This window comes from Camelus ferus, chromosome 32 (genome assembly GCF_009834535.1).
Source record: "Camelus ferus isolate YT-003-E chromosome 32, BCGSAC_Cfer_1.0, whole genome shotgun sequence".
NCBI classification, from domain to species: domain Eukaryota; kingdom Metazoa; phylum Chordata; class Mammalia; order Artiodactyla; family Camelidae; genus Camelus; species Camelus ferus.
In genome coordinates, this window is record NC_045727.1 from 12021896 (window position 1) to 12047017 (window position 25122).

Below are 25122 nucleotides of genomic sequence, written 5' to 3' on the forward strand. Positions count from 1 at the left end.
GTCTCAGGGTCCTAGAATGTTGTTGGGACCCTCGTGACACCTGGGGGAGTAGGGCCGTCCAGGGGCGAGTGTGGGATGAGTGACCGGGGTCAGGGTACTGAGGGTCCGGTGGTGAGTGTGATGCAGAGTGTCTGTGGAGGGGGAACAGGGCAGTGTCCCCAAAGAGGTGGGAGGACTGGCCCCTAAAGAGGGAGGGACTCCGGGCTGTGAGCACGGTGACCTCGCAGGGTGGGCTTTGAGCCAAAGGACACCTGGAATTGGCGGGTTATCATGGAATGGAGAGAGGGAGCCATGAGGGGGGTCACCTTCCCGAGTGTGATTGCTGAAGTGTCCAGGGAAGGGGGCTCATACATCATTCTGGGGACCACGGGAATCAAGGAGCCATGAAGACGGACAATGAGAGGTGGACGTGAGCCACAGAGAGTAGGAACCCGGCAGGGGCTGGGGAGGGCGGGCAGACTTCCCCTCCTGCAGTGAGCCCCGCGTGTGCTCTACAGTGTTCTCTGGGGGCTCCTGTGACAGTGAAACCGTCCCTCAAGAGAGCATCAGGACCGCATCTCTCCTCCTTACTCAGGCCAAAGGATTCTGCACACCTTTGAGGATGACGGAGTTGAGGACAGAAAGCGCACAAACAGAAATGAGCCGAGAGCCTGATTTCTGAATGAAATGAGGACATTTTATTGAGAGCTGATTGGTGCAGGAGGAAGGGCTGGGCGGCCCCGGGTGGGAGGGGAGACTCTCCCGGGGGTCCTGTGTCTCCAGGCCCCCGAGGGTGGGGGCCCGGGGGCCTAACACTGGGAGGGGGACACCGTCTTCTCCACGGTGCCCGCCTCGTGCGTGACCCGACAGCTGTAGCTGCTGTGAGACTTCCACGTGCTGGGCGACAGGGTCAGGTAGCTGCTGGCCGCGTACTTGTTGTTGCTCTGCTTCGAGGGCTTGGTGGTCTCCACGCCCTGCGTGACGGTGGTGCCATCTTGCTTCCAGGCCACCGTCACGCTGCCCGGGTAGAAGTCACTGATCAGACACACCAGGGTGGCCTTGTTGGCGGTGAGCTCCTCAGAGGACGGCGGGAACAGGGTGACCGAGGGTGCGGCCTTGGGCTGACCTGCAAAGTGGGGCAGGACAGACAGGGGGTCATTGGCTGAGCGTCCGTCTCGGAACCCCTGATGCCGGGAGATGTGGGCACAGGAGCCCAAAGTCCAGGACATGGGTCCCAGGGCGGCGAGTGACTCACCTTCTGTCGGGGGAACGTCAGAGCCCGACTCCTGGGAGTCCGGGGCCCCTCTTAAGTCTCCGTCTCTTCCTCGGGTCACATGTCCTCAGAACCCATGTCCCACCCTCTGCTCCCTGGTGCTACCTGGTGTCCACCCTTGACGTCTGTCTGTCCTGGGCTACTGACTGTCTGAAATCCACCCGTGTTCCTACCCGATGTGTGCGGTCAGGATGTCTGTCTGTCTCCCTTTCAGGCCCTCTTCCTTTTCAGGGAAGGGGTTCCCTGCCCACAGTCCCCCTGGCGGCCCTGTCGTAGCCCCTGCCCTGCTCCTGGCAGGGAACCCTCCGGGGCTGCCAGGGAGGAGGGGTGTCCCACACAGGGAGGTTTCCATGTAGATGACTTTTCTGTCTGGAGCCTGGGGCTGTGTCTGTTGTGAGGGGTCTCCCTGTCCTGTGAAGTTATCCTGGGGATCTGTCTGTCCCAGGGCATCTGTCTGCCTGGCTGGGTTGTTTCTGTCACCTGTGCCTGTGAGCAGTCCCCAACCCAGGCACCTACTCTAGGGTCTCCCCTCCACTGTGTGAGTGGGTGGGGGTGACCCCTAAGGCCTGGGTGTCCTGAGACCTGTGCAGCCTGGGGTGTCCTGCCTGGGGGGAGAAGGAGGGGGACCCCGCTCCCTGGGACCAGCTTCTCAAAGGGAAACTGCCTCCCTCCTTCCCCTGTTCTGCTCTCTCCTCCTTGTCTCCAAGTCCCCAGGTCATGGGGTCCCTCACTAGCCCCCACATGGTACCCAGTGCAGATTGAACCCAGAAGGCCTCCCATGTCCAGTCCAGGTCTTTCCAGCATCCTTCCCACATGCCTCGACCTGATGCCCGCAACCTCATCACCCTCTGCCCTGGCCTCAGTCCCTCATTCTCCTCTGACAGTGGGGCTGCGAGACCCCGAGGAGGGATGTGAGATCCCAGAGTTTGAGGAGAAGGTTTCCTTGGAGGGAGCCCTTGGGGCGCAGCGAGGCCTGGGGCTGGGTGGGGTAGGCGGCTAAGGTCACTGCCCGACATCCCCAGCAGGAGTCCGAGAGGCTGGGACAGACCGGAGGTGGCGAGGAGCCCGACACGAGGGGGGACCTTTACAGACCCCACGAATGTTCAGACCTCAGCCCCAGTCAGAGCAGAGAGAGAGAAAAATCCGCCCAAATTTCCCTTTGGACCCCGAGGAGGAAGGAAAGGGGAGACTCACCTAGGACGGTCAGCTTGGTCCCTCCGCCGAACACATAACACAGTGATACAGCCTCGAACATAAACCCCTGTCACCCTCTCCCCACCTCCCAGGCCCACCTGCAGCTGCACGGAGGGCCCAAGGCCACCCCCACGTCAGGGGGGCAGGTCTGACCCCTCAGAGAGGGAGGGGGAGAACCCTGACCCCCTCCCCGCCTGCAGCTTCCCCCCTGGGAAGTGAGGCTCCATCCATCCTCGCTTGTGGGAGGGGCAGGAGGGAACGTCTGAGGGTCCCATCCCATCCCAACCCAGCGAACTTCCGTTCCTGGAGGAGGTGCGAGCCCTGGCTCAGCTGGCCTGGGGACCTTCGCGGAGGGAGAGTGAGGAGGCCTGTTCACGGCCCGGGGGTGATGGAGCCGTGCCCTCTGCAGAGCGAGGCCCGGGGAGGGCTCCTGGTGCTGCGTACGTCCTAGAGGCACGGCCGACACGGCCTCGGTCGCAGTATCTCCTGTGTGTGTGTGTGTGTGTGTGTGTGTGTGTGTGTCTGTCTGTCTGTCTGAGAGCTTCGATCCCTGTCCTGTGTCCCTCCTACAGCCATAATCACACCGATTCTCAGATCTGGTTGCGGATCTTAAGAAGATGAGTCAGTACACAGTCAAGTGCAGAGTACAAGCCTAGACTGATTCTTGACCTTGAACTCACGGCCCCACGAAGCCCCATGGACACTTGGACCTGGGCATTTGTGGTGGGGTCAGCGGTCGGCCGTCCTCTGAGTGGTCAGAGAGAGCAGAGCTGGCTTTGTCTCAGGGTCCTAGAATGTTGTTGGGACCCTCGTGACACCTGGGGGAGTAGGGCCGTCCAGGGGCGAGTGTGGGATGAGTGACCGGGGTCAGGGTACTGAGGGTCCGGTGGTGAGTGTGATGCAGAGTGTCTGTGGAGGGGGAACAGGGCAGTGTCCCCAAAGAGGTGGGAGGACTGGCCCCTAAAGAGGGAGGGACTCCGGGCTGTGAGCACGGTGACCTCGCAGGGTGGGCTTTGAGCCAAAGGACACCTGGAATTGGCGGGTTATCATGGAATGGAGAGAGGGAGCCATGAGGGGGGTCACCTTCCCGAGTGTGATTGCTGAAGTGTCCAGGGAAGGGGGCTCATACATCATTCTGGGGACCACGGGAATCAAGGAGCCATGAAGACGGACAATGAGAGGTGGACGTGAGCCACAGAGAGTAGGAACCCGGCAGGGGCTGGGGAGGGCGGGCAGACTTCCCCTCCTGCAGTGAGCCCCGCGTGTGCTCTACAGTGTTCTCTGGGGGCTCCTGTGACAGTGAAACCGTCCCTCAAGAGAGCATCAGGACCGCATCTCTCCTCCTTACTCAGGCCAAAGGATTCTGCACACCTTTGAGGATGACGGAGTTGAGGACAGAAAGCGCACAAACAGAAATGAGCCGAGAGCCTGATTTCTGAATGAAATGAGGACATTTTATTGAGAGCTGATTGGTGCAGGAGGAAGGGCTGGGCGGCCCCGGGTGGGAGGGGAGACTCTCCCGGGGGTCCTGTGTCTCCAGGCCCCCGAGGGTGGGGGCCCGGGGGCCTAACACTGGGAGGGGGACACCGTCTTCTCCACGGTGCCCGCCTCGTGCGTGACCCGACAGCTGTAGCTGCTGTGAGACTTCCACGTGCTGGGCGACAGGGTCAGGTAGCTGCTGGCCGCGTACTTGTTGTTGCTCTGCTTCGAGGGCTTGGTGGTCTCCACGCCCTGCGTGACGGTGGTGCCATCTTGCTTCCAGGCCACCGTCACGCTGCCCGGGTAGAAGTCACTGATCAGACACACCAGGGTGGCCTTGTTGGCGGTGAGCTCCTCAGAGGACGGCGGGAACAGGGTGACCGAGGGTGCGGCCTTGGGCTGACCTGCAAAGTGGGGCAGGACAGACAGGGGGTCATTGGCTGAGCGTCCGTCTCGGAACCCCTGATGCCGGGAGATGTGGGCACAGGAGCCCAAAGTCCAGGACATGGGTCCCAGGGCGGCGAGTGACTCACCTTCTGTCGGGGGAACGTCAGAGCCCGACTCCTGGGAGTCCGGGGCCCCTCTTAAGTCTCCGTCTCTTCCTCGGGTCACATGTCCTCAGAACCCATGTCCCACCCTCTGCTCCCTGGTGCTACCTGGTGTCCACCCTTGACGTCTGTCTGTCCTGGGCTACTGACTGTCTGAAATCCACCCGTGTTCCTACCCGATGTGTGCGGTCAGGATGTCTGTCTGTCTCCCTTTCAGGCCCTCTTCCTTTTCAGGGAAGGGGTTCCCTGCCCACAGTCCCCCTGGCGGCCCTGTCGTAGCCCCTGCCCTGCTCCTGGCAGGGAACCCTCCGGGGCTGCCAGGGAGGAGGGGTGTCCCACACAGGGAGGTTTCCATGTAGATGACTTTTCTGTCTGGAGCCTGGGGCTGTGTCTGTTGTGAGGGGTCTCCCTGTCCTGTGAAGTTATCCTGGGGATCTGTCTGTCCCAGGGCATCTGTCTGCCTGGCTGGGTTGTTTCTGTCACCTGTGCCTGTGAGCAGTCCCCAACCCAGGCACCTACTCTAGGGTCTCCCCTCCACTGTGTGAGTGGGTGGGGGTGACCCCTAAGGCCTGGGTGTCCTGAGACCTGTGCAGCCTGGGGTGTCCTGCCTGGGGGGAGAAGGAGGGGGACCCCGCTCCCTGGGACCAGCTTCTCAAAGGGAAACTGCCTCCCTCCTTCCCCTGTTCTGCTCTCTCCTCCTTGTCTCCAAGTCCCCAGGTCATGGGGTCCCTCACTAGCCCCCACATGGTACCCAGTGCAGATTGAACCCAGAAGGCCTCCCATGTCCAGTCCAGGTCTTTCCAGCATCCTTCCCACATGCCTCGACCTGATGCCCGCAACCTCATCACCCTCTGCCCTGGCCTCAGTCCCTCATTCTCCTCTGACAGTGGGGCTGCGAGACCCCGAGGAGGGATGTGAGATCCCAGAGTTTGAGGAGAAGGTTTCCTTGGAGGGAGCCCTTGGGGCGCAGCGAGGCCTGGGGCTGGGTGGGGTAGGCGGCTAAGGTCACTGCCCGACATCCCCAGCAGGAGTCCGAGAGGCTGGGACAGACCGGAGGTGGCGAGGAGCCCGACACGAGGGGGGACCTTTACAGACCCCACGAATGTTCAGACCTCAGCCCCAGTCAGAGCAGAGAGAGAGAAAAATCCGCCCAAATTTCCCTTTGGACCCCGAGGAGGAAGGAAAGGGGAGACTCACCTAGGACGGTCAGCTTGGTCCCTCCGCCGAACACATAACACAGTGATACAGCCTCGAACATAAACCCCTGTCACCCTCTCCCCACCTCCCAGGCCCACCTGCAGCTGCACGGAGGGCCCAAGGCCACCCCCACGTCAGGGGGGCAGGTCTGACCCCTCAGAGAGGGAGGGGGAGAACCCTGACCCCCTCCCCGCCTGCAGCTTCCCCCCTGGGAAGTGAGGCTCCATCCATCCTCGCTTGTGGGAGGGGCAGGAGGGAACGTCTGAGGGTCCCATCCCATCCCAACCCAGCGAACTTCCGTTCCTGGAGGAGGTGCGAGCCCTGGCTCAGCTGGCCTGGGGACCTTCGCGGAGGGAGAGTGAGGAGGCCTGTTCACGGCCCGGGGGTGATGGAGCCGTGCCCTCTGCAGAGCGAGGCCCGGGGAGGGCTCCTGGTGCTGCGTACGTCCTAGAGGCACGGCCGACACGGCCTCGGTCGCAGTATCTCCTGTGTGTGTGTGTGTGTGTGTGTGTGTGTGTGTCTGTCTGTCTGTCTGAGAGCTTCGATCCCTGTCCTGTGTCCCTCCTACAGCCATAATCACACCGATTCTCAGATCTGGTTGCGGATCTTAAGAAGATGAGTCAGTACACAGTCAAGTGCAGAGTACAAGCCTAGACTGATTCTTGACCTTGAACTCACGGCCCCACGAAGCCCCATGGACACTTGGACCTGGGCATTTGTGGTGGGGTCAGCGGTCGGCCGTCCTCTGAGTGGTCAGAGAGAGCAGAGCTGGCTTTGTCTCAGGGTCCTAGAATGTTGTTGGGACCCTCGTGACACCTGGGGGAGTAGGGCCGTCCAGGGGCGAGTGTGGGATGAGTGACCGGGGTCAGGGTACTGAGGGTCCGGTGGTGAGTGTGATGCAGAGTGTCTGTGGAGGGGGAACAGGGCAGTGTCCCCAAAGAGGTGGGAGGACTGGCCCCTAAAGAGGGAGGGACTCCGGGCTGTGAGCACGGTGACCTCGCAGGGTGGGCTTTGAGCCAAAGGACACCTGGAATTGGCGGGTTATCATGGAATGGAGAGAGGGAGCCATGAGGGGGGTCACCTTCCCGAGTGTGATTGCTGAAGTGTCCAGGGAAGGGGGCTCATACATCATTCTGGGGACCACGGGAATCAAGGAGCCATGAAGACGGACAATGAGAGGTGGACGTGAGCCACAGAGAGTAGGAACCCGGCAGGGGCTGGGGAGGGCGGGCAGACTTCCCCTCCTGCAGTGAGCCCCGCGTGTGCTCTACAGTGTTCTCTGGGGGCTCCTGTGACAGTGAAACCGTCCCTCAAGAGAGCATCAGGACCGCATCTCTCCTCCTTACTCAGGCCAAAGGATTCTGCACACCTTTGAGGATGACGGAGTTGAGGACAGAAAGCGCACAAACAGAAATGAGCCGAGAGCCTGATTTCTGAATGAAATGAGGACATTTTATTGAGAGCTGATTGGTGCAGGAGGAAGGGCTGGGCGGCCCCGGGTGGGAGGGGAGACTCTCCCGGGGGTCCTGTGTCTCCAGGCCCCCGAGGGTGGGGGCCCGGGGGCCTAACACTGGGAGGGGGACACCGTCTTCTCCACGGTGCCCGCCTCGTGCGTGACCCGACAGCTGTAGCTGCTGTGAGACTTCCACGTGCTGGGCGACAGGGTCAGGTAGCTGCTGGCCGCGTACTTGTTGTTGCTCTGCTTCGAGGGCTTGGTGGTCTCCACGCCCTGCGTGACGGTGGTGCCATCTTGCTTCCAGGCCACCGTCACGCTGCCCGGGTAGAAGTCACTGATCAGACACACCAGGGTGGCCTTGTTGGCGGTGAGCTCCTCAGAGGACGGCGGGAACAGGGTGACCGAGGGTGCGGCCTTGGGCTGACCTGCAAAGTGGGGCAGGACAGACAGGGGGTCATTGGCTGAGCGTCCGTCTCGGAACCCCTGATGCCGGGAGATGTGGGCACAGGAGCCCAAAGTCCAGGACATGGGTCCCAGGGCGGCGAGTGACTCACCTTCTGTCGGGGGAACGTCAGAGCCCGACTCCTGGGAGTCCGGGGCCCCTCTTAAGTCTCCGTCTCTTCCTCGGGTCACATGTCCTCAGAACCCATGTCCCACCCTCTGCTCCCTGGTGCTACCTGGTGTCCACCCTTGACGTCTGTCTGTCCTGGGCTACTGACTGTCTGAAATCCACCCGTGTTCCTACCCGATGTGTGCGGTCAGGATGTCTGTCTGTCTCCCTTTCAGGCCCTCTTCCTTTTCAGGGAAGGGGTTCCCTGCCCACAGTCCCCCTGGCGGCCCTGTCGTAGCCCCTGCCCTGCTCCTGGCAGGGAACCCTCCGGGGCTGCCAGGGAGGAGGGGTGTCCCACACAGGGAGGTTTCCATGTAGATGACTTTTCTGTCTGGAGCCTGGGGCTGTGTCTGTTGTGAGGGGTCTCCCTGTCCTGTGAAGTTATCCTGGGGATCTGTCTGTCCCAGGGCATCTGTCTGCCTGGCTGGGTTGTTTCTGTCACCTGTGCCTGTGAGCAGTCCCCAACCCAGGCACCTACTCTAGGGTCTCCCCTCCACTGTGTGAGTGGGTGGGGGTGACCCCTAAGGCCTGGGTGTCCTGAGACCTGTGCAGCCTGGGGTGTCCTGCCTGGGGGGAGAAGGAGGGGGACCCCGCTCCCTGGGACCAGCTTCTCAAAGGGAAACTGCCTCCCTCCTTCCCCTGTTCTGCTCTCTCCTCCTTGTCTCCAAGTCCCCAGGTCATGGGGTCCCTCACTAGCCCCCACATGGTACCCAGTGCAGATTGAACCCAGAAGGCCTCCCATGTCCAGTCCAGGTCTTTCCAGCATCCTTCCCACATGCCTCGACCTGATGCCCCCAACCTCATCACCCTCTGCCCTGGCCTCAGTCCCTCATTCTCCTCTGACAGTGGGGCTGCGAGACCCCGAGGAGGGATGTGAGATCCCAGAGTTTGAGGAGAAGGTTTCCTTGGAGGGAGCCCTTGGGGCGCAGCGAGGCCTGGGGCTGGGTGGGGTAGGCGGCTAAGGTCACTGCCCGACATCCCCAGCAGGAGTCCGAGAGGCTGGGACAGACCGGAGGTGGCGAGGAGCCCGACACGAGGGGGGACCTTTACAGACCCCACGAATGTTCAGACCTCAGCCCCAGTCAGAGCAGAGAGAGAGAAAAATCCGCCCAAATTTCCCTTTGGACCCCGAGGAGGAAGGAAAGGGGAGACTCACCTAGGACGGTCAGCTTGGTCCCTCCGCCGAACACAGGACACAGTGATATAGCCTCGTTCAGAAACCCCCTGTCACCCCCTCAGCCCCTCACAGGCCCACCTGCAGCTGCTCTTAGGCCGGTGCCACCCCCTGTCACGGGTGCTGGTCTGCAGATGTTGGGTGGGATGGGAGGGGCCATACCGATTTGGAATTTCAGCCCCTATGTGTTTAGGTGTTTATGTATCCTTGAAATGGGATGAAATTGGATAAAATATCTGAGTCTGTAGTCGGAATTCCCTGCTAAGTCCTTTGTCAGGAAGCACTGTGTGTCCTGGCTTGCTCACAGAGGATACCAGTTTGGAAGGGATGTGTTAGCCTGTGTACCTCGCTGCGATGACAGAGCTGGGACTGGTTTTTGGAAGTGCGACTCTTGTGGAGGGTCCTCGTTGGCACTGCATCTTCAATACCTGAGGCCCTGCAGCAGGGTTAGTGGGAACGTGGGGGTTGGAGGAAAGGCAAGGTCACATGTAGGGACCCAGGCCCCTCCGGAGGGCCCTTCCCCTGGCTGGAATGGTCTGTGCAGTAAATAGTCACTGTGTAGTCCCGAGCTGTGTGGGGACGACCCCTCCCTGCCCATTGCCCATGTTGAGTGAGAAGTGGAGTGGCCCAGAGGGGCCCTGGAAGATGGGTAGGTGCCCCCGCTCCCGGCACAGTCTCCTCTGTGAGCACCAATGTCAGAGTCCCTGCTGTCCCCTGCATTCCTGGCTTATCTGTGTCCCTTGCACGTGCGCACCCTTAGCGCAGATGACCCTGCTACCTGGGAACCCACAGCACCCCTGCCCTGGCCTGCCTGCCGTGACCAGGGTGTGACACCCAGGGTCTCTGCGTGCATCCTGGTCCTTGTCACCTGCAGAGTTCCTGCAATGGACACGCACATCCGGTACCCTGTGTCCCTGACAGTGTCATGCTCACTTAGCTCTCCTGTCACCACCCCCAGAGCTCCCTGCTCCCATAGACTTTCTCCCACCAGCGCCCACAGGGATGGTGTCTGACTTTCAGCCTGGACCTAAGCATCCCTGCCCTTCAAACACATCACTGGTCAGCCCAGGGGTCCACCACCCAGGCTTTTCTTTGCTTCTTCTGTCCCACCTGGGCCTGCACTGCAGGGCCTTGCAGAGATGGCCTCTTGGACGTGTGTATGGGAGGGTGTGTGTCTTTGGATTGTGAGTGGGAGTATGTGTTTGTATTCCTTAGTGCATGTGTGTGCTTGTGTGTGTTACAGCTCAGACCCCACACTGAGCTCCTAAAAGAGGAGTCAGCCTCCAGAGAACCCATGCATATGCCGAGAATCTCACCCCTGATGGGAAAGCCTCTGGCCCCGGGCAGGTGGCCTGACAACAAGTGGACTTCTTGCACTTGTGGTGGGGGCAGCGGTGGGCTGGCTTTTTGAGGTTGCAGGGAGCAGAGCTGGCCTGTGGCCCAGGAGCCGGGAATACAGTGGAGACTCATGACATGTGTGAGGAGGGGCCCTAGGGGGAGTGTGGGGTGAGTGGCCGGGGTCCAGGGACTGAGGGTCCTGTGGTGTGTATGACTGGGAGGGTGGTGGAAGGGCTCTGGACAGGGGCCCTGGAGAGGCAGGAGCAGGGGAGGCCCCTAAGGCAGGGGGGTACTCTAGGCTGTGTCCACGGGGAACTTCCCGAAGGGATAGAAAGGCAGAGGAGGCGTGTGAATGTGAAGACCAGGATGCAGGGAAGGGGACTCAGACATCCTCCCGGAGACGGAGGCCGCAGAGGAGGGGCCCGGGGCCGGTGGTGGTTGGGCCGCACCAGGATGGCGAGGATGGGGGCTGCAGGGCGGGGCTCTCCAGGGTCCCACGGCCCCATATCCTGAAGGGAATATTCTCTGGGCAGCTCTAGGTCAGAGTAAAACTCCCTCCCAAGGAAGCATGGAGGCTCCTTCTGCTGTATCTGTGCCACAGGGGCAAAGGATTCTGCACACCGTAGAGGATGATGGAGTTGAGGACAGAAAATGTACAAATAGAAATGAGCTGAGAGCCTGATTTCTGAATGAAATGAGGACATTTTATTGAGAGCTGATTGGTGCAGGAGGAAGGGCTGGGCGGCCCCGGGTGGGAGGGGAGACTCTCCCGGGGGTCCTGTGTCTCCAGGCCCCCGAGGGTGGGGGCCCGGGGGCCTAACACTGGGAGGGGGACACCGTCTTCTCCACGGTGCCCGCCTCGTGCGTGACCTGACAGCTGTAGCTGCTGTGAGACTTCCACGTGCTGGGCGACAGGGTCAGGTAGCTGCTGGCCGCGTACTTGTTGTTGCTCTGCTTCGAGGGCTTGGTGGTCTCCACGCCCTGCGTGACGGTGGTGCCATCTTGCTTCCAGGCCACCGTCACGCTGCCCGGGTAGAAGTCACTGATCAGACACACCAGGGTGGCCTTGTTGGCGGTGAGCTCCTCAGAGGACGGCGGGAACAGGGTGACCGAGGGTGCGGCCTTGGGCTGACCTGCAAAGTGGGGGAGGGGCAGGAGGTCAGATGCCCGGTGCCTGTCCTGGGAGCTTCTGACCTGTGTCTCAAAGTGAGATAGGGGCTGTTGAGATCCCAGCGGGACCCTCAGTTCTGGGACCACTCTGAATTTCAGGGTCCCTGCTAGGGAGGGTGTTATTTGGTTATCTCCCCATTTCCTTAGGATACTCTGATCCTGAGCACCTGGCATCACTGTCCTGAGACTCCGTCTGGGCCCTGTCTCTCACAAGACATGTGACCCTCACCCTACTGTCCTGCCTCTTTCTGAGATTTGATGGGTTCTCTGTGGGACTGTCTGGCTTTCTGTCCCCACAGTTGATGACACAAACTCTCTGACCTCCTGTGCGGTCAGTCTGGGAACACTTCTGACCTATCTGCTCTGGCCTTGCCCTAAGGGGTCTGTCTGTCCCAAATCTGTCCTCGCTGTAGCCTCTTTGCTGGGGTTCAATCTCTGTTGACTATGGTACTCCCGTCTGCAGACTGGAGCGTGGGTTCCCCTCTGGCTCTGGAGGTCAGTCTGGAGGTTTCCTGCCCTGGTACCTCCCATTTGCTCTGTCAGGTATTCGTCCTTCTGAGGCATGTGTCCTGCAGGACCAGGAGTCCCTCTACCCTGGGCCATGTCCTTCCTTCTCCTCCCCCATCTCTCGCCTCCCTCCTGCAGTTTCCCGGGGTCACTGGCTGGCCCAGGATCTGCAGGGCAGCCTTATGGAGGCTTGGTGGAGCCCTGCACACCGGCACGTTCCTGACCCTGGATCCCTAGACCCACAGCCCTGTGGCCGTTCCTGAAACTCTGACTTGGTCTCCAGCCTTGACCCTGAGGGTTCTGGGTCCCTCTGATGTCTCCACACGGTCCCCCTCAGTAGTCTCATGCCCCCTTCCCCTTGAGAAGGAGACCCCGAGTCACCCAGAGACAAAGCAGGTCCACCAGGAGCCCCGATGGGGCAGGACAGAGCAGAGCGGGTCTAGGGGCCAGCCTGGCCCTGGCAGAAAGATAGAGTCAGTAGGTCATCCTTGGGTCAGAGGGGAAGGGCTGGTGTGACCACAGAAGTGAGCAGGAGAGTCTGAACAGGCTGGGGAAGAGGTCGGGCCCCAGGGGTGGGGTCCTGCTTGAAAGCCTGAACCCAGGCTAAGACAAGACTCAGAAAAGAGCAGAACAGCAGAAAATTTTCCAAAGCTTGGTGAGAGCAGGGACATAAGGGGAAGAAGAGACTCACCTAGGACGGTCAGATGGGTCCCTCCGCCGAACACCCAACACAGTGACACAGGCTTGAACAAAAACCCCTCCCTGGGACGCCCCTGCCCCACCCCCCAGCCCCCCACCTGCAGCTGAGATGGAGGAAGTCGGGCCACTGCCCCAGGCTGGTGGCTGCTCTGCAGGGGTCCCCGTGCCTGCCCTGCCCATCCCAGGGGCAGAACGTGACAGGGACCCGGTGCCCAGCAGTCACACTCTTGGAAAGGCAGGATCCCAAAGGGGGTCGGCGTGTTGGACATGGTTTTCCCGTGAACCACTGTCGCCCAGGAACGGGAAGGACACCATGGGAGGGCGTTTGCCTCCCTAAGGAGTGGAGTTCTCTGGAAGGACTGGGGCTTCTTTTCTATGAAGGATTGACAGATCCCCGATCCCTTGGTGAGACCACAGAGCAAGGGCAGGAGGTGACCTCGGGTGTCCCCAGGCCACCCACAGAAAGGGCAGGCTGCCCTGGAGTGAACTGACCATAAGAGGCTTCGATGTCACCCCAGCTGGGGCTCCATGGGTCTCAGCCCGACCTCCCTGGGGTTCTCCTGCATTGGATGCGCTTCTCTCGGGAGGCCTGGGCTGGTGCCCGTAGGGAAGGCCAGCCTCCATCTGCAGGGAGGACGCCGCAGTATCCCTGACACCCCTCAGCGTCTCGTGTGATCTTTGTGTCTGGGAGCATTTGATTCAAAGGGGAGACATAAGTGAGCACCTCCACTGTGGTCCCGAAATACCGCCTCACTAGAGGAGAATCAGGTCGATGGGAGAAACGGCCCATCCCAGGCCGGAGGCTGGAAAGGCACAAGATGGGCCCACAACAGACTGTCACAGTGGAAAGCAGGGGGGTGTGGCGGTCTCCCCAGCCGGTGCCGGAGGCCCTGGGGCCCCCCATGCAGGCTCCCGTGGGCACAGGTGGGACACCGGCATCACCAGGAGAACAGCACGGGGAGCTGTATTCAGTACCTTATAGTAACCTGTGAGGAGAAGAGCATGAAAGCAGGTCTACGTGTGGCTATGAGTGACTGAAGCACGCCGTGCACCAGAAATGGACTGAACATCGGGAACTGACTATACTTCACTGGAAGAAAGTTCAAACGAAAATAAAACCACAGTGGACTCGAACACATCACACACACATGTACCCTGGAGTTGTCGCAGCCTTAATTGTTCACTTTCAGAAGACGGCAGGGAGCAGTCACCGTTTGGCAAACTGCTTCACTGAAGAAAGTCCAAACCCGGGGTGAGGGTATAGCTCAAGTGGTAGAGCCGCGCACGAGGTGCTGGGTTCAGTCCCCAGCACCTTCCCTAAAAATGAGTGAACCTAATTACTCCCGACCAAGGTAAAAAAATTAATAATACTGTAATAATTTAAAGAGAAAGGAAAAAGAAAAAAAAAAAAAAAGACCAACCTTATCTCCATATTCACGGCAGCTGGCCCGGACCCCAGGGCGGTAAAGAGCACCTGAAGGGCCTCCCGCTGTGGACAAATGGCAGCCTCAGCAGAGGAAGGAGCGCGGAACTGAAACATCGCACCCGGCCTCCCATCCCATCTGAGGGACCTGGATTTTGCGCATCAAAGGAAGATAATTTTACTAAATGACCTATGACCCCGGAAGGACACCTTGGATGGAAGCAGCCGACTGTCCTAGCAACGGTCTCGCCCAAAGGTCACACCCGAACCCTGTTCATCGTTTGCACCTCAGAACCATCTGCAGGCACACGACGCAGAGAGAACCGGTCAGGTACAGCCCAGGGAGGCCGGGGGCTGAACCCCGACCCTGGCGGAGTCCAGGAGCAGCAGCTGAGCTCCTGGAGCCCCCGCCTTGCAAGGAAAACTAGAGTGATTTTGAAGAGCCTGACGGACCCACCAGGTCCACGACACAACCATCGATCACCGATCCACACCGTTTCAACCCTCACAGAAAGGACCCGAAGAACCACAACATCACACAGTACCTAAAACACAACCAATTCCACACACTTGTGACGACTGTGAGGCATGTCACCGAAAGTGATTTTTTTGGGTATTTTTTTGAGGGAGGAAGTAATTAGGTTTATTTATTTATTTACTTACTGGAGGTACTGGGGGTGGAACCCACAACCTCATGCATACAGAGCTGCACTCTACCCATTGAGCTGTGCCCTCCCCCTGATTTTTTTTTTTGTGATATTAAGGAACTGAGGCCAATTTCTGTTTGGTTTTTATTTTTTACATTTTATGAAATAACTGAACACCAGTTTAATATTTAAAGTGTGAAAAGAACCTTCCTTTTTCCTGATATCTAGTTTATTTTTTACATTTTGTACATTATTTTATACTTTACATGTACATTTTAGTTTTTACATATTTTATTTTATGTTTTATTGAAGGATAGTCAGTTTACAGTGCTGTGTCAATTTCTGGTGTCCAGCATAATGTTTCAGTACATGTATTTGTTTTTACATTCTCTGTTTGGGTTTGATAATGATATTTAGTTGTATTTTAGATCCTTTCCTTCCAGGACACAAATGAAATATTTACAGATAAAGGACACGATGTAGAATGTGCTGGAACATCCTGTGTCAGGGAGGGTTTGCTCTGGTGTGGGGAGGTGAGGTCAACATCACTGGTGAACTGACGATTTGGGCACCTGGTTGTCCGGAACCCGGGGGTATGTTTATTCCTCTGTCTTCTCGTTTTGCGACCTCAGTTCTTCAGCATGAAAACTGGTAACAACCCCGAGGGGTGTCGGCTGTGGGATGGCCCTAGCTCGGGGCGGGGTGGGGGCAGGTGGCGGCATTCTACCCAGCAGGGCCACTGAGACGAGGGGGGCCTCGGTGGTCCCCTACTCCCTTGGGGTCTTAGTGTTCGCATCCAGGAAATGGGGTCAGGCAGCTGCTGTGGGCCACTAGGACCCCTCGCTTCTTTCACCTCCTAGTCTGTGCTTTGTGGCTGGGGTACCTGGGTGGAAGCTCTAAGGGTCCCTGTCCTCTGCCCCACCATGGCCCTAGAGTCCCCTGTCCCTGCAGGCTCTGTCGCTGGGCGGTCTCGGCTGCCTGGGAGCTCTGGTGAAGGCAGCTCCCCATCCCAGATGAGCTGGAGGCATCGACAGGGGGCTGCGAGGCGAGGGGTCCTGGGGATGACAGAGCTCAGGCGTTCACCTTCCAGAGGGTGACCGTGCCTGTCTCAGACCGTGAGTGCGTGCCTGACTGAGTGTCTCAGCTGCAGGTGCACTGGGGTGAGCCCTGGAGATCGATGGGGGAAGGGTCCCCTGGGCAGGGATCTAGGGGTGCTGAGTCGTGAGGGAAACGTGACCTTGCTGTAGCCCACAGGCCACACGTACCCTGCCCTGAGCTGGTGAGACTGAGCCTGAAGCTGTTGCCAAATTCCAGTGATTCTCTCTCCTTGGGAGCATCACTGGATGCCTTTTTTGGGCCTAGGTGGTGCCCTTTCCCATTCACCCAGCTTCCCCGTGTCCCCTCCCCTCCATATAGGGTGACCTCTCCTGCTCCATCCACACCCCACCATAAACTAACTGCCTCCCTGACCTGACTTCACATGTCCAGACTCTTCATGCCTGAGGTCCCAAGTAGGGTCACACAACTGGCCTTATGTGTCTCAGCCTCCCCTGGGACCCGCCTCGTCTGTCCTTGTTCCCCCAGAACTGTCCCATGTCCCTCTCACTGGCCCTTCTCCCTTCCCAGGGCACAAGGACTGCACCCCGGGTGCCAGCACCACATGACAATACCTTCCTCTAGGTCACACCTCCCACTGGCACTCAGAGTTCGCTGGTCCCTGGCGAATAGGATGGGGGGATGTCAGGTAAATGGAATCTCATGTCACAGCTGTCCCTTCCTGTTATCACTGACCCTTAACCCAGAGACACGGCCAGACACAGAGTGCACATCAGACGTGTCAGATGATAAATGACAAGGTCTTTATTAAGGGGTAGCAGGAACAGGGTGGGATGAGACCTGCTTGGTCTGAGCTGACCTGGGCAGAGGCTCAGGGGTCCATGGAGAGTGGGGAGGGGGGTCTGGGTGAGGAAGCCCCCGAGGGTGGGGGCCCGGGGGCCTAACACTGGGAGGGGGACACCGTCTTCTCCACGGTGCCCGCCTCGTGCGTGACCTGACAGCTGTAGCTGCTGTGAGACTTCCACGTGCTGGGCGACAGGGTCAGGTAGCTGCTGGCCGCGTACTTGTTGTTGCTCTGCTTCGAGGGCTTGGTGGTCTCCACGCCCTGCGTGACGGTGGTGCCATCTTGCTTCCAGGCCACCGTCACGCTGCCCGGGTAGAAGTCACTGATCAGACACACCAGGGTGGCCTTGTTGGCGGTGAGCTCCTCAGAGGACGGCGGGAACAGGGTGACCGTGGGTGCGGCCTTGGGCTGACCTGCAAAGTGGGGGAGGGGCAGGAGGTCAGATGCCCGGTGCCTGTCCTGGGAGCTTCTGACCTGTGTCTCAAAGTGGGACAGGGGCTGCTGAGGACCCAGCGGGACCCCTAGTTCAGAGACCAAACTGAGTTTGAGGGTCCCTGCCAAGGAGGGTGGTCCTCCATCCTCTCCCCATTTCCTTAGGAAACCCTGAGCCTGAACACCTGCCATCGCTGTCCTGAGACCCCGTCTGGGCCCTGGTCTCCCACACAGACGTGTGACCCTCACCCCCTGTCCTGCCTCCTCCTGAGCTTTGGAAGAGGTCTGTTTTTACCCTAATCTGTCTCCCCTGCAGCCTGTCCGATAGGGTAGGAGCTTTGCTGATTAGAGAGCGTTTCTCTGCCTGTCCCCTTCTTAAGTGCAAGTCCTTTTTGTTGTCCTCCCTGGCCAGCTGGTCATATCAGCAGAGGCCCAGTGCTGGGAGTCCGCCTTTCTCACAGGAGGATTCACGTGTAAGGGGCCCTGTGATGCCAAGACCAGGAGCCCAGCCAGCCCGCCAGAGCTGTCCTTTGAGGACGGCTTCCTGGATTTCAGCGCCGTCTCCTCTCTCCTGATTTCCTCTGTGCAGCTCCCCTGAGGCCGAGGCTGGCGCAGGGCTCTGTCTGTGACAGCCCCACAGAGACCTGGCGGAGCCCCGCACCCCTGCACGTTCCTGGCCCTGGATCCCTCGACCCACAGCCCTGTGGCCGTTCCTGAACCTCTGACTTGTTCTCCAGCCTCGGCCCTGAGGGATCCGGGTCCCTCTCATGTCTCCACACGGTCCCCCTCAGTTGTCTGTTCCCTCCTTCCCCTTTAGAAGGAGGCCCCGACACCCCCAAAGACAAAGCAGGTCCACCAGGAGCCCCGATGGGGCAGGACAGAGCGGAGCGAGTCTAGGGGCCAGCGTGGCCCTGGCAGACAGACAGTGTCAGCAGGTCATCCTTGGGTCAGAGGGGAAGGGCTGGTGTGATCGCAGAGGTGAGCAGGAGAGTCTGAACAGGCTGGGGAAGAGGTCGGGCCCCAGGGGTGGGGTCCTGCTTGAAAGCCTGACCCGAGGCTGACACAAGGCACAGAAAAGAGCAGAACAGCAGAAAATTGCCCAAAGTTTGGGGAGAGCAGGGAAATTGGGGGTGGGGGGAAGAGGAGACTCACCCAGGACGGTCAGATGGGTCCCTCCGCCGAACACAGCACACAGTGACACAGGCTTGAACAAAAACCCCTCCCTGGGACGCCCCTGCCCCACCCCCCAGCCCCCCACCTGCAGCTGAGATGGAGGAAGTCGGGCCACTGCCCCAGGCTGGTGGCTGCTCTGCAGGGGTCCCCGTGCCTGCCCTGCCCATCCCAGGGGCAGAACGTGACAGGGACCCGGTGCCCAGCAGTCACACTCTTGGAAAGGCAGGATCCCAAAGGGGGTCGGCGTGTTGGACATGGTTTTCCCGTGAACCACTGTCGCCCAGGAACGGGAAGGACACCATGGGAGGGCGTTTGCCTCCCTAAGGAGTGGAGTTCTCTGGAAGGACTGGGGCTTCTTTTCTATGAAGGGTTGACAGATCCCCGATCCCTTGGTGAGACCACAGAGCAAGGGCAGGAGGTGACCTCGGGTGTCCCCAGGCCACCCACAGAAAGGGCAGGCTGCCCTGGAGTGAACTGACCATAAGAGGCTTCGATGTCACCCCAGCTGGGGCTCCATGGGTCTCAGCCCGACCTCCCTGGGGTTCTCCTGCATTGGATGCGCTTCTCTCGGGAGGCCTGGGCTGGCGCCCGTAGGGAAGGCCAGCCTCCATCTGCAGGGAGGACGCCGCAGCATCCCTGACACCCCTCAGCGTCTCGTGTGATCTTTGTGTCTGGGAGCATTTGATTCAAAGGGGAGACATAAGTGAGCACCTCCACTGTGGTCCAGAAATACCGCCTCACTAGAGGAGAATCAGGTCGATGGGAGAAACGGCCCATCCCAGGCCGGAGGCTGGAAAGGCACAAGATGGGCCCACAACAGACTGTCACAGCGGAAAGCAGGGGGGTGTGGCGGTCTCCCCAGCCGGTGCCGGAGGCCCTGGGGCCCCCCATGCAGGCTCCCGTGGGCACAGGTGGGACACCGGCATCACCAGGAGAACAGCACGGGGAGCTGTATTCAGTACCTTATAGTAACCTGTGAGGAGAAGAGCATGAAAGCAGGTCTACGTGTGGCTATGAGTGACTGAAGCACGCCGTGCACCAGAAATGGACTGAACATCGGGAACTGACTATACTTCACTGGAAGAAAGTTCAAACGAAAATAAAACCACAGTGGACTCGAACACATCACACACACATGTACCCTGGAGTTGTCGCAGCCTTAATTGTTCACTTTCAGAAGACGGCAGGGAGCAGTCACCGTTTGGCAAACTGCTTCACTGAAGAAAGTCCAAACCCGGGGTGAGGGTATAGCTCAAGTGGTAGAGCCGCGCACGAGGTGCTGGGTTCAGTCCCCAGCACCTTCCCTAAAAATGAGTGAACCTAATTACTCCCGACTAAGGTAAAAAAATTAATAATACTGTAATAATTTAAAGAGAAAGGAAAAAGAAAAAAAAAAAAAGACCAACCGTATCTCCATATTCACGGCAGCTGGCCCCGACCCCAGGGCGGTAAAGAGCACCTGAAGGGCCTCCCGCTGTGGACAAATGGCAGCCTCAGCAGAGGAAGGAGCGCGGAACTGAAACATCGCACCCGGCCTCCCATCCCATCTGAGGGACCTGGAATTTGCGCATCAAAGGAAGATAATTTTACTAAATGACCTATGACCCCGGAAGGACACCTTGGATGGAAGCAGCCGACTGTCCTAGCAACGGTCTCGCCCAAAGGTCACACCCGAACCCTGTTCATCGTTTGCACCTCAGAACCATCTGCAGGCACACGACGCAGAGAGAACCGGTCAGGTACAGCCCAGGGAGGCCGGGGGCTGAACCCCGACCCTGGCGGAGTCCAGGAGCAGCAGCTGAGCTCCTGGAGCCCCCGCCTTGCAAGGAAAACTAGAGTGATTTTGAAGAGCCTGACGGACCCACCAGGTCCACGACACAACCATCGATCACCGATCCACACCGTTTCAACCCTCACAGAAAGGACCCGAAGAACCACAACATCACACAGTACCTAAAACACAACCAATTCCACACACTTGTGACGACTGTGAGGCATGTCACCGAAAGTGATTTTTTTGGGTATTTTTTTGAGGGAGGAAGTAATTAGGTTTATTTATTTATTTACTTACTGGAGGTACTGGGGGTGGAACCCACAACCTCATGCATACAGAGCTGCACTCTACCCATTGAGCTGTGCCCTCCCCCTGATTTTTTTTTTTGTGATATTAAGGAACTGAGGCCAATTTCTGTTTGGTTTTTATTTTTTACATTTTATGAAATAACTGAACACCAGTTTAATATTTAAAGTGTGAAAAGAACCTTCCTTTTTCCTGATATCTAGTTTATTTTTTACATTTTGTACATTATTTTATACTTTACATGTACATTTTAGTTTTTACATATTTTATTTTATGTTTTATTGAAGGATAGTCAGTTTACAGTGCTGTGTCAATTTCTGGTGTCCAGCATAATGTTTCAGTACATGTATTTGTTTTTACATTCTCTGTTTGGGTTTGATAATGATATTTAGTTGTATTTTAGATCCTTTCCTTCCAGGACACAAATGAAATATTTACAGATAAAGGACACGATGTAGAATGTGCTGGAACATCCTGTGTCAGGGAGGGTTTGCTCTGGTGTGGGGAGGTGAGGTCAACATCACTGGTGAACTGACGATTTGGGCACCTGGTTGTCCGGAACCCGGGGGTATGTTTATTCCTCTGTCTTCTCGTTTTGCGACCTCAGTTCTTCAGCATGAAAACTGGTAACAACCCCGAGGGGTGTCGGCTGTGGGATGGCCCTAGCTCGGGGCGGGGTGGGGGCAGGTGGCGGCATTCTACCCAGCAGGGCCACTGAGACGAGGGGGGCCTCGGTGGTCCCCTACTCCCTTGGGGTCTTAGTGTTCGCATCCAGGAAATGGGGTCAGGCAGCTGCTGTGGGCCACTAGGACCCCTCGCTTCTTTCACCTCCTAGTCTGTGCTTTGTGGCTGGGGTACCTGGGTGGAAGCTCTAAGGGTCCCTGTCCTCTGCCCCACCATGGCCCTAGAGTCCCCTGTCCCTGCAGGCTCTGTCGCTGGGCGGTCTCGGCTGCCTGGGAGCTCTGGTGAAGGCAGCTCCCCATCCCAGATGAGCTGGAGGCATCGACAGGGGGCTGCGAGGCGAGGGGTCCTGGGGATGACAGAGCTCAGGCGTTCACCTTCCAGAGGGTGACCGTGCCTGTCTCAGACCGTGAGTGCGTGCCTGACTGAGTGTCTCAGCTGCAGGTGCACTGGGGTGAGCCCTGGAGATCGATGGGGGAAGGGTCCCCTGGGCAGGGATCTAGGGGTGCTGAGTCGTGAGGGAAACGTGACCTTGCTGTAGCCCACAGGCCACACGTACCCTGCCCTGAGCTGGTGAGACTGAGCCTGAAGCTGTTGCCAAATTCCAGTGATTCTCTCTCCTTGGGAGCATCACTGGATGCCTTTTTTGGGCCTAGGTGGTGCCCTTTCCCATTCACCCAGCTTCCCCGTGTCCCCTCCCCTCCATATAGGGTGACCTCTCCTGCTCCATCCACACCCCACCATAAACTAACTGCCTCCCTGACCTGACTTCACATGTCCAGACTCTTCATGCCTGAGGTCCCAAGTAGGGTCACACAACTGGCCTTATGTGTCTCAGCCTCCCCTGGGACCCGCCTCGTCTGTCCTTGTTCCCCCAGAACTGTCCCATGTCCCTCTCACTGGCCCTTCTCCCTTCCCAGGGCACAAGGACTGCACCCCGGGTGCCAGCACCACATGACAATACCTTCCTCTAGGTCACACCTCCCACTGGCACTCAGAGTTCGCTGGTCCCTGGCGAATAGGATGGGGGGATGTCAGGTAAATGGAATCTCATGTCACAGCTGTCCCTTCCTGTTATCACTGACCCTTAACCCAGAGACACGGCCAGACACAGAGTGCACATCAGACGTGTCAGATGATAAATGACAAGGTCTTTATTAAGGGGTAGCAGGAACAGGGTGGGATGAGACCTGCTTGGTCTGAGCTGACCTGGGCAGAGGCTCAGGGGTCCATGGAGAGTGGGGAGGGGGGTCTGGGTGAGGAAGCCCCCGAGGGTGGGGGCCCGGGGGCCTAACACTGGGAGGGGGACACCGTCTTCTCCACGGTGCCCGCCTCGTGCGTGACCTGACAGCTGTAGCTGCTGTGAGACTTCCACGTGCTGGGCGACAGGGTCAGGTAGCTGCTGGCCGCGTACTTGTTGTTGCTCTGCTTCGAGGGCTTGGTGGTCTCCACGCCCTGCGTGACGGTGGTGCCATCTTGCTTCCAGGCCACCGTCACGCTGCCCGGGTAGAAGTCACTGATCAGACACACCAGGGTGGCCTTGTTGGCGGTGAGCTCCTCAGAGGACGGCGGGAACAGGGTGACCGTGGGTGCGGCCTTGGGCTGACCTGCAAAGTGGGGGAGGGGCAGGAGGTCAGATGCCCGGTGCCTGTCCTGGGAGCTTCTGACCTGTGTCTCAAAGTGGGACAGGGGCTGCTGAGGACCCAGCGGGACCCCTAGTTCAGAGACCAAACTGAGTTTGAGGGTCCCTGCCAAGGAGGGTGGTCCTCCATCCTCTCCCCATTTCCTTAGGAAACCCTGAGCCTGAACACCTGCCATCGCTGTCCTGAGACCCCGTCTGGGCCCTGGTCTCCCACACAGACGTGTGACCCTCACCCCCTGTCCTGCCTCCTCCTGAGCTTTGGAAGAGGTCTGTTTTTACCCTAATCTGTCTCCCCTGCAGCCTGTCCGATAGGGTAGGAGCTTTGCTGATTAGAGAGCGTTTCTCTGCCTGTCCCCTTCTTAAGTGCAAGTCCTTTTTGTTGTCCTCCCTGGCCAGCTGGTCATATCAGCAGAGGCCCAGTGCTGGGAGTCCGCCTTTCTCACAGGAGGATTCACGTGTAAGGGGCCCTGTGATGCCAAGACCAGGAGCCCAGCCAGCCCGCCAGAGCTGTCCTTTGAGGACGGCTTCCTGGATTTCAGCGCCGTCTCCTCTCTCCTGATTTCCTCTGTGCAGCTCCCCTGAGGCCGAGGCTGGCGCAGGGCTCTGTCTGTGACAGCCCCACAGAGACCTGGCGGAGCCCCGCACCCCTGCACGTTCCTGGCCCTGGATCCCTCGACCCACAGCCCTGTGGCCGTTCCTGAACCTCTGACTTGTTCTCCAGCCTCGGCCCTGAGGGATCCGGGTCCCTCTCATGTCTCCACACGGTCCCCCTCAGTTGTCTGTTCCCTCCTTCCCCTTTAGAAGGAGGCCCCGACACCCCCAAAGACAAAGCAGGTCCACCAGGAGCCCCGATGGGGCAGGACAGAGCGGAGCGAGTCTAGGGGCCAGCGTGGCCCTGGCAGACAGACAGTGTCAGCAGGTCATCCTTGGGTCAGAGGGGAAGGGCTGGTGTGATCGCAGAGGTGAGCAGGAGAGTCTGAACAGGCTGGGGAAGAGGTCGGGCCCCAGGGGTGGGGTCCTGCTTGAAAGCCTGACCCGAGGCTGACACAAGGCACAGAAAAGAGCAGAACAGCAGAAAATTGCCCAAAGTTTGGGGAGAGCAGGGAAATTGGGGGTGGGGGGAAGAGGAGACTCACCCAGGACGGTCAGATGGGTCCCTCCGCCGAACACCCAACACAGTGACACAGGCTTGAACAAAAACCCCTCCCTGGGACGCCCCTGCCCCACCCCCCAGCCCCCCACCTGCAGCTGAGATGGAGGAAGTCGGGCCACTGCCCCAGGCTGGTGGCTGCTCTGCAGGGGTCCCCGTGCCTGCCCTGCCCATCCCAGGGGCAGAACGTGACAGGGACCCGGTGCCCAGCAGTCACACTCTTGGAAAGGCAGGATCCCAAAGGGGGTCGGCGTGTTGGACATGGTTTTCCCGTGAACCACTGTCGCCCAGGAACGGGAAGGACACCATGGGAGGGCGTTTGCCTCCCTAAGGAGTGGAGTTCTCTGGAAGGACTGGGGCTTCTTTTCTATGAAGGGTTGACAGATCCCCGATCCCTTGGTGAGACCACAGAGCAAGGGCAGGAGGTGACCTCGGGTGTCCCCAGGCCACCCACAGAAAGGGCAGGCTGCCCTGGAGTGAACTGACCATAAGAGGCTTCGATGTCACCCCAGCTGGGGCTCCATGGGTCTCAGCCCGACCTCCCTGGGGTTCTCCTGCATTGGATGCGCTTCTCTCGGGAGGCCTGGGCTGGCGCCCGTAGGGAAGGCCAGCCTCCATCTGCAGGGAGGACGCCGCAGCATCCCTGACACCCCTCAGCGTCTCGTGTGATCTTTGTGTCTGGGAGCATTTGATTCAAAGGGGAGACATAAGTGAGCACCTCCACTGTGGTCCAGAAATACCGCCTCACTAGAGGAGAATCAGGTCGATGGGAGAAACGGCCCATCCCAGGCCGGAGGCTGGAAAGGCACAAGATGGGCCCACAACAGACTGTCACAGCGGAAAGCAGGGGGGTGTGGCGGTCTCCCCAGCCGGTGCCGGAGGCCCTGGGGCCCCCCATGCAGGCTCCCGTGGGCACAGGTGGGACACCGGCATCACCAGGAGAACAGCACGGGGAGCTGTATTCAGTACCTTATAGTAACCTGTGAGGAGAAGAGCATGAAAGCAGGTCTACGTGTGGCTATGAGTGACTGAAGCACGCCGTGCACCAGAAATGGACTGAACATCGGGAACTGACTATACTTCACTGGAAGAAAGTTCAAACGAAAATAAAACCACAGTGGACTCGAACACATCACACACACATGTACCCTGGAGTTGTCGCAGCCTTAATTGTTCACTTTCAGAAGACGGCAGGGAGCAGTCACCGTTTGGCAACTGCTTCACTGAAGAAAGTCCAAACCCGGGGTGAGGGTATAGCTCAAGTGGTAGAGCCGCGCACGAGGTGCTGGGTTCAGTCCCCAGCACCTTCCCTAAAAATGAGTGAACCTAATTACTCCCGACTAAGGTAAAAAAATTAATAATACTGTAAT

General features: G+C 58.9%; 1 protein-coding gene and 5 gene segments (V, D, J or C); all 6 read right to left on the reverse strand.

Moving 5' to 3' along the window:
* Window positions 1-654: 654 nt before the first annotated feature.
* On the reverse strand, window positions 655-2590 carry LOC116660929. The segment is given in 2 exon segments: window positions 655-1105; window positions 2447-2590. Coding segments are annotated over 2 exon segments (378 nt in total).
* A 1288-nt stretch (window positions 2591-3878) lies between these two features.
* LOC102523413 overlaps window positions 3879-25122 on the reverse strand; it is a 442357-nt gene continuing 421113 nt past the window's right edge. The window contains 2 exon segments of the V gene segment in view: window positions 3879-4329; window positions 5671-5708. Of these exon segments, the coding sequence occupies window positions 4013-4329; window positions 5671-5708 (355 nt within the window).
* The window catches only part of LOC102505801, a 222123-nt gene continuing 204101 nt past the window's right edge, over window positions 7101-25122 (reverse strand). The window contains 2 exon segments of the V gene segment in view: window positions 7101-7551; window positions 8893-8931. Coding sequence covers window positions 7235-7551; window positions 8893-8931 — 356 coding nt within the window.
* LOC102521144 overlaps window positions 10931-25122 on the reverse strand; it is a 383406-nt gene continuing 369214 nt past the window's right edge. Inside the window, 2 exon segments of the V gene segment in view lie at window positions 10931-11381; window positions 12617-12654. Of these exon segments, the coding sequence occupies window positions 11065-11381; window positions 12617-12654 (355 nt within the window).
* On the reverse strand, window positions 16532-18470 carry LOC116660949. The segment is given in 2 exon segments: window positions 16532-17007; window positions 18179-18470. Coding segments are annotated over 2 exon segments (594 nt in total).
* LOC102511799 (immunoglobulin lambda-1 light chain-like) overlaps window positions 22092-25122 on the reverse strand; it is a 401923-nt gene continuing 398892 nt past the window's right edge. Inside the window, exons 3-4 of the mRNA XM_032471642.1 lie at window positions 23739-23776; window positions 22092-22567 (exon numbers count right to left, since the gene is read on the reverse strand). Of these exons, the coding sequence (XP_032327533.1) occupies window positions 22251-22567; window positions 23739-23776 (355 nt within the window). The 3' untranslated portion in view covers window positions 22092-22250. The remainder of the gene's footprint in view (window positions 22568-23738; window positions 23777-25122) is intronic.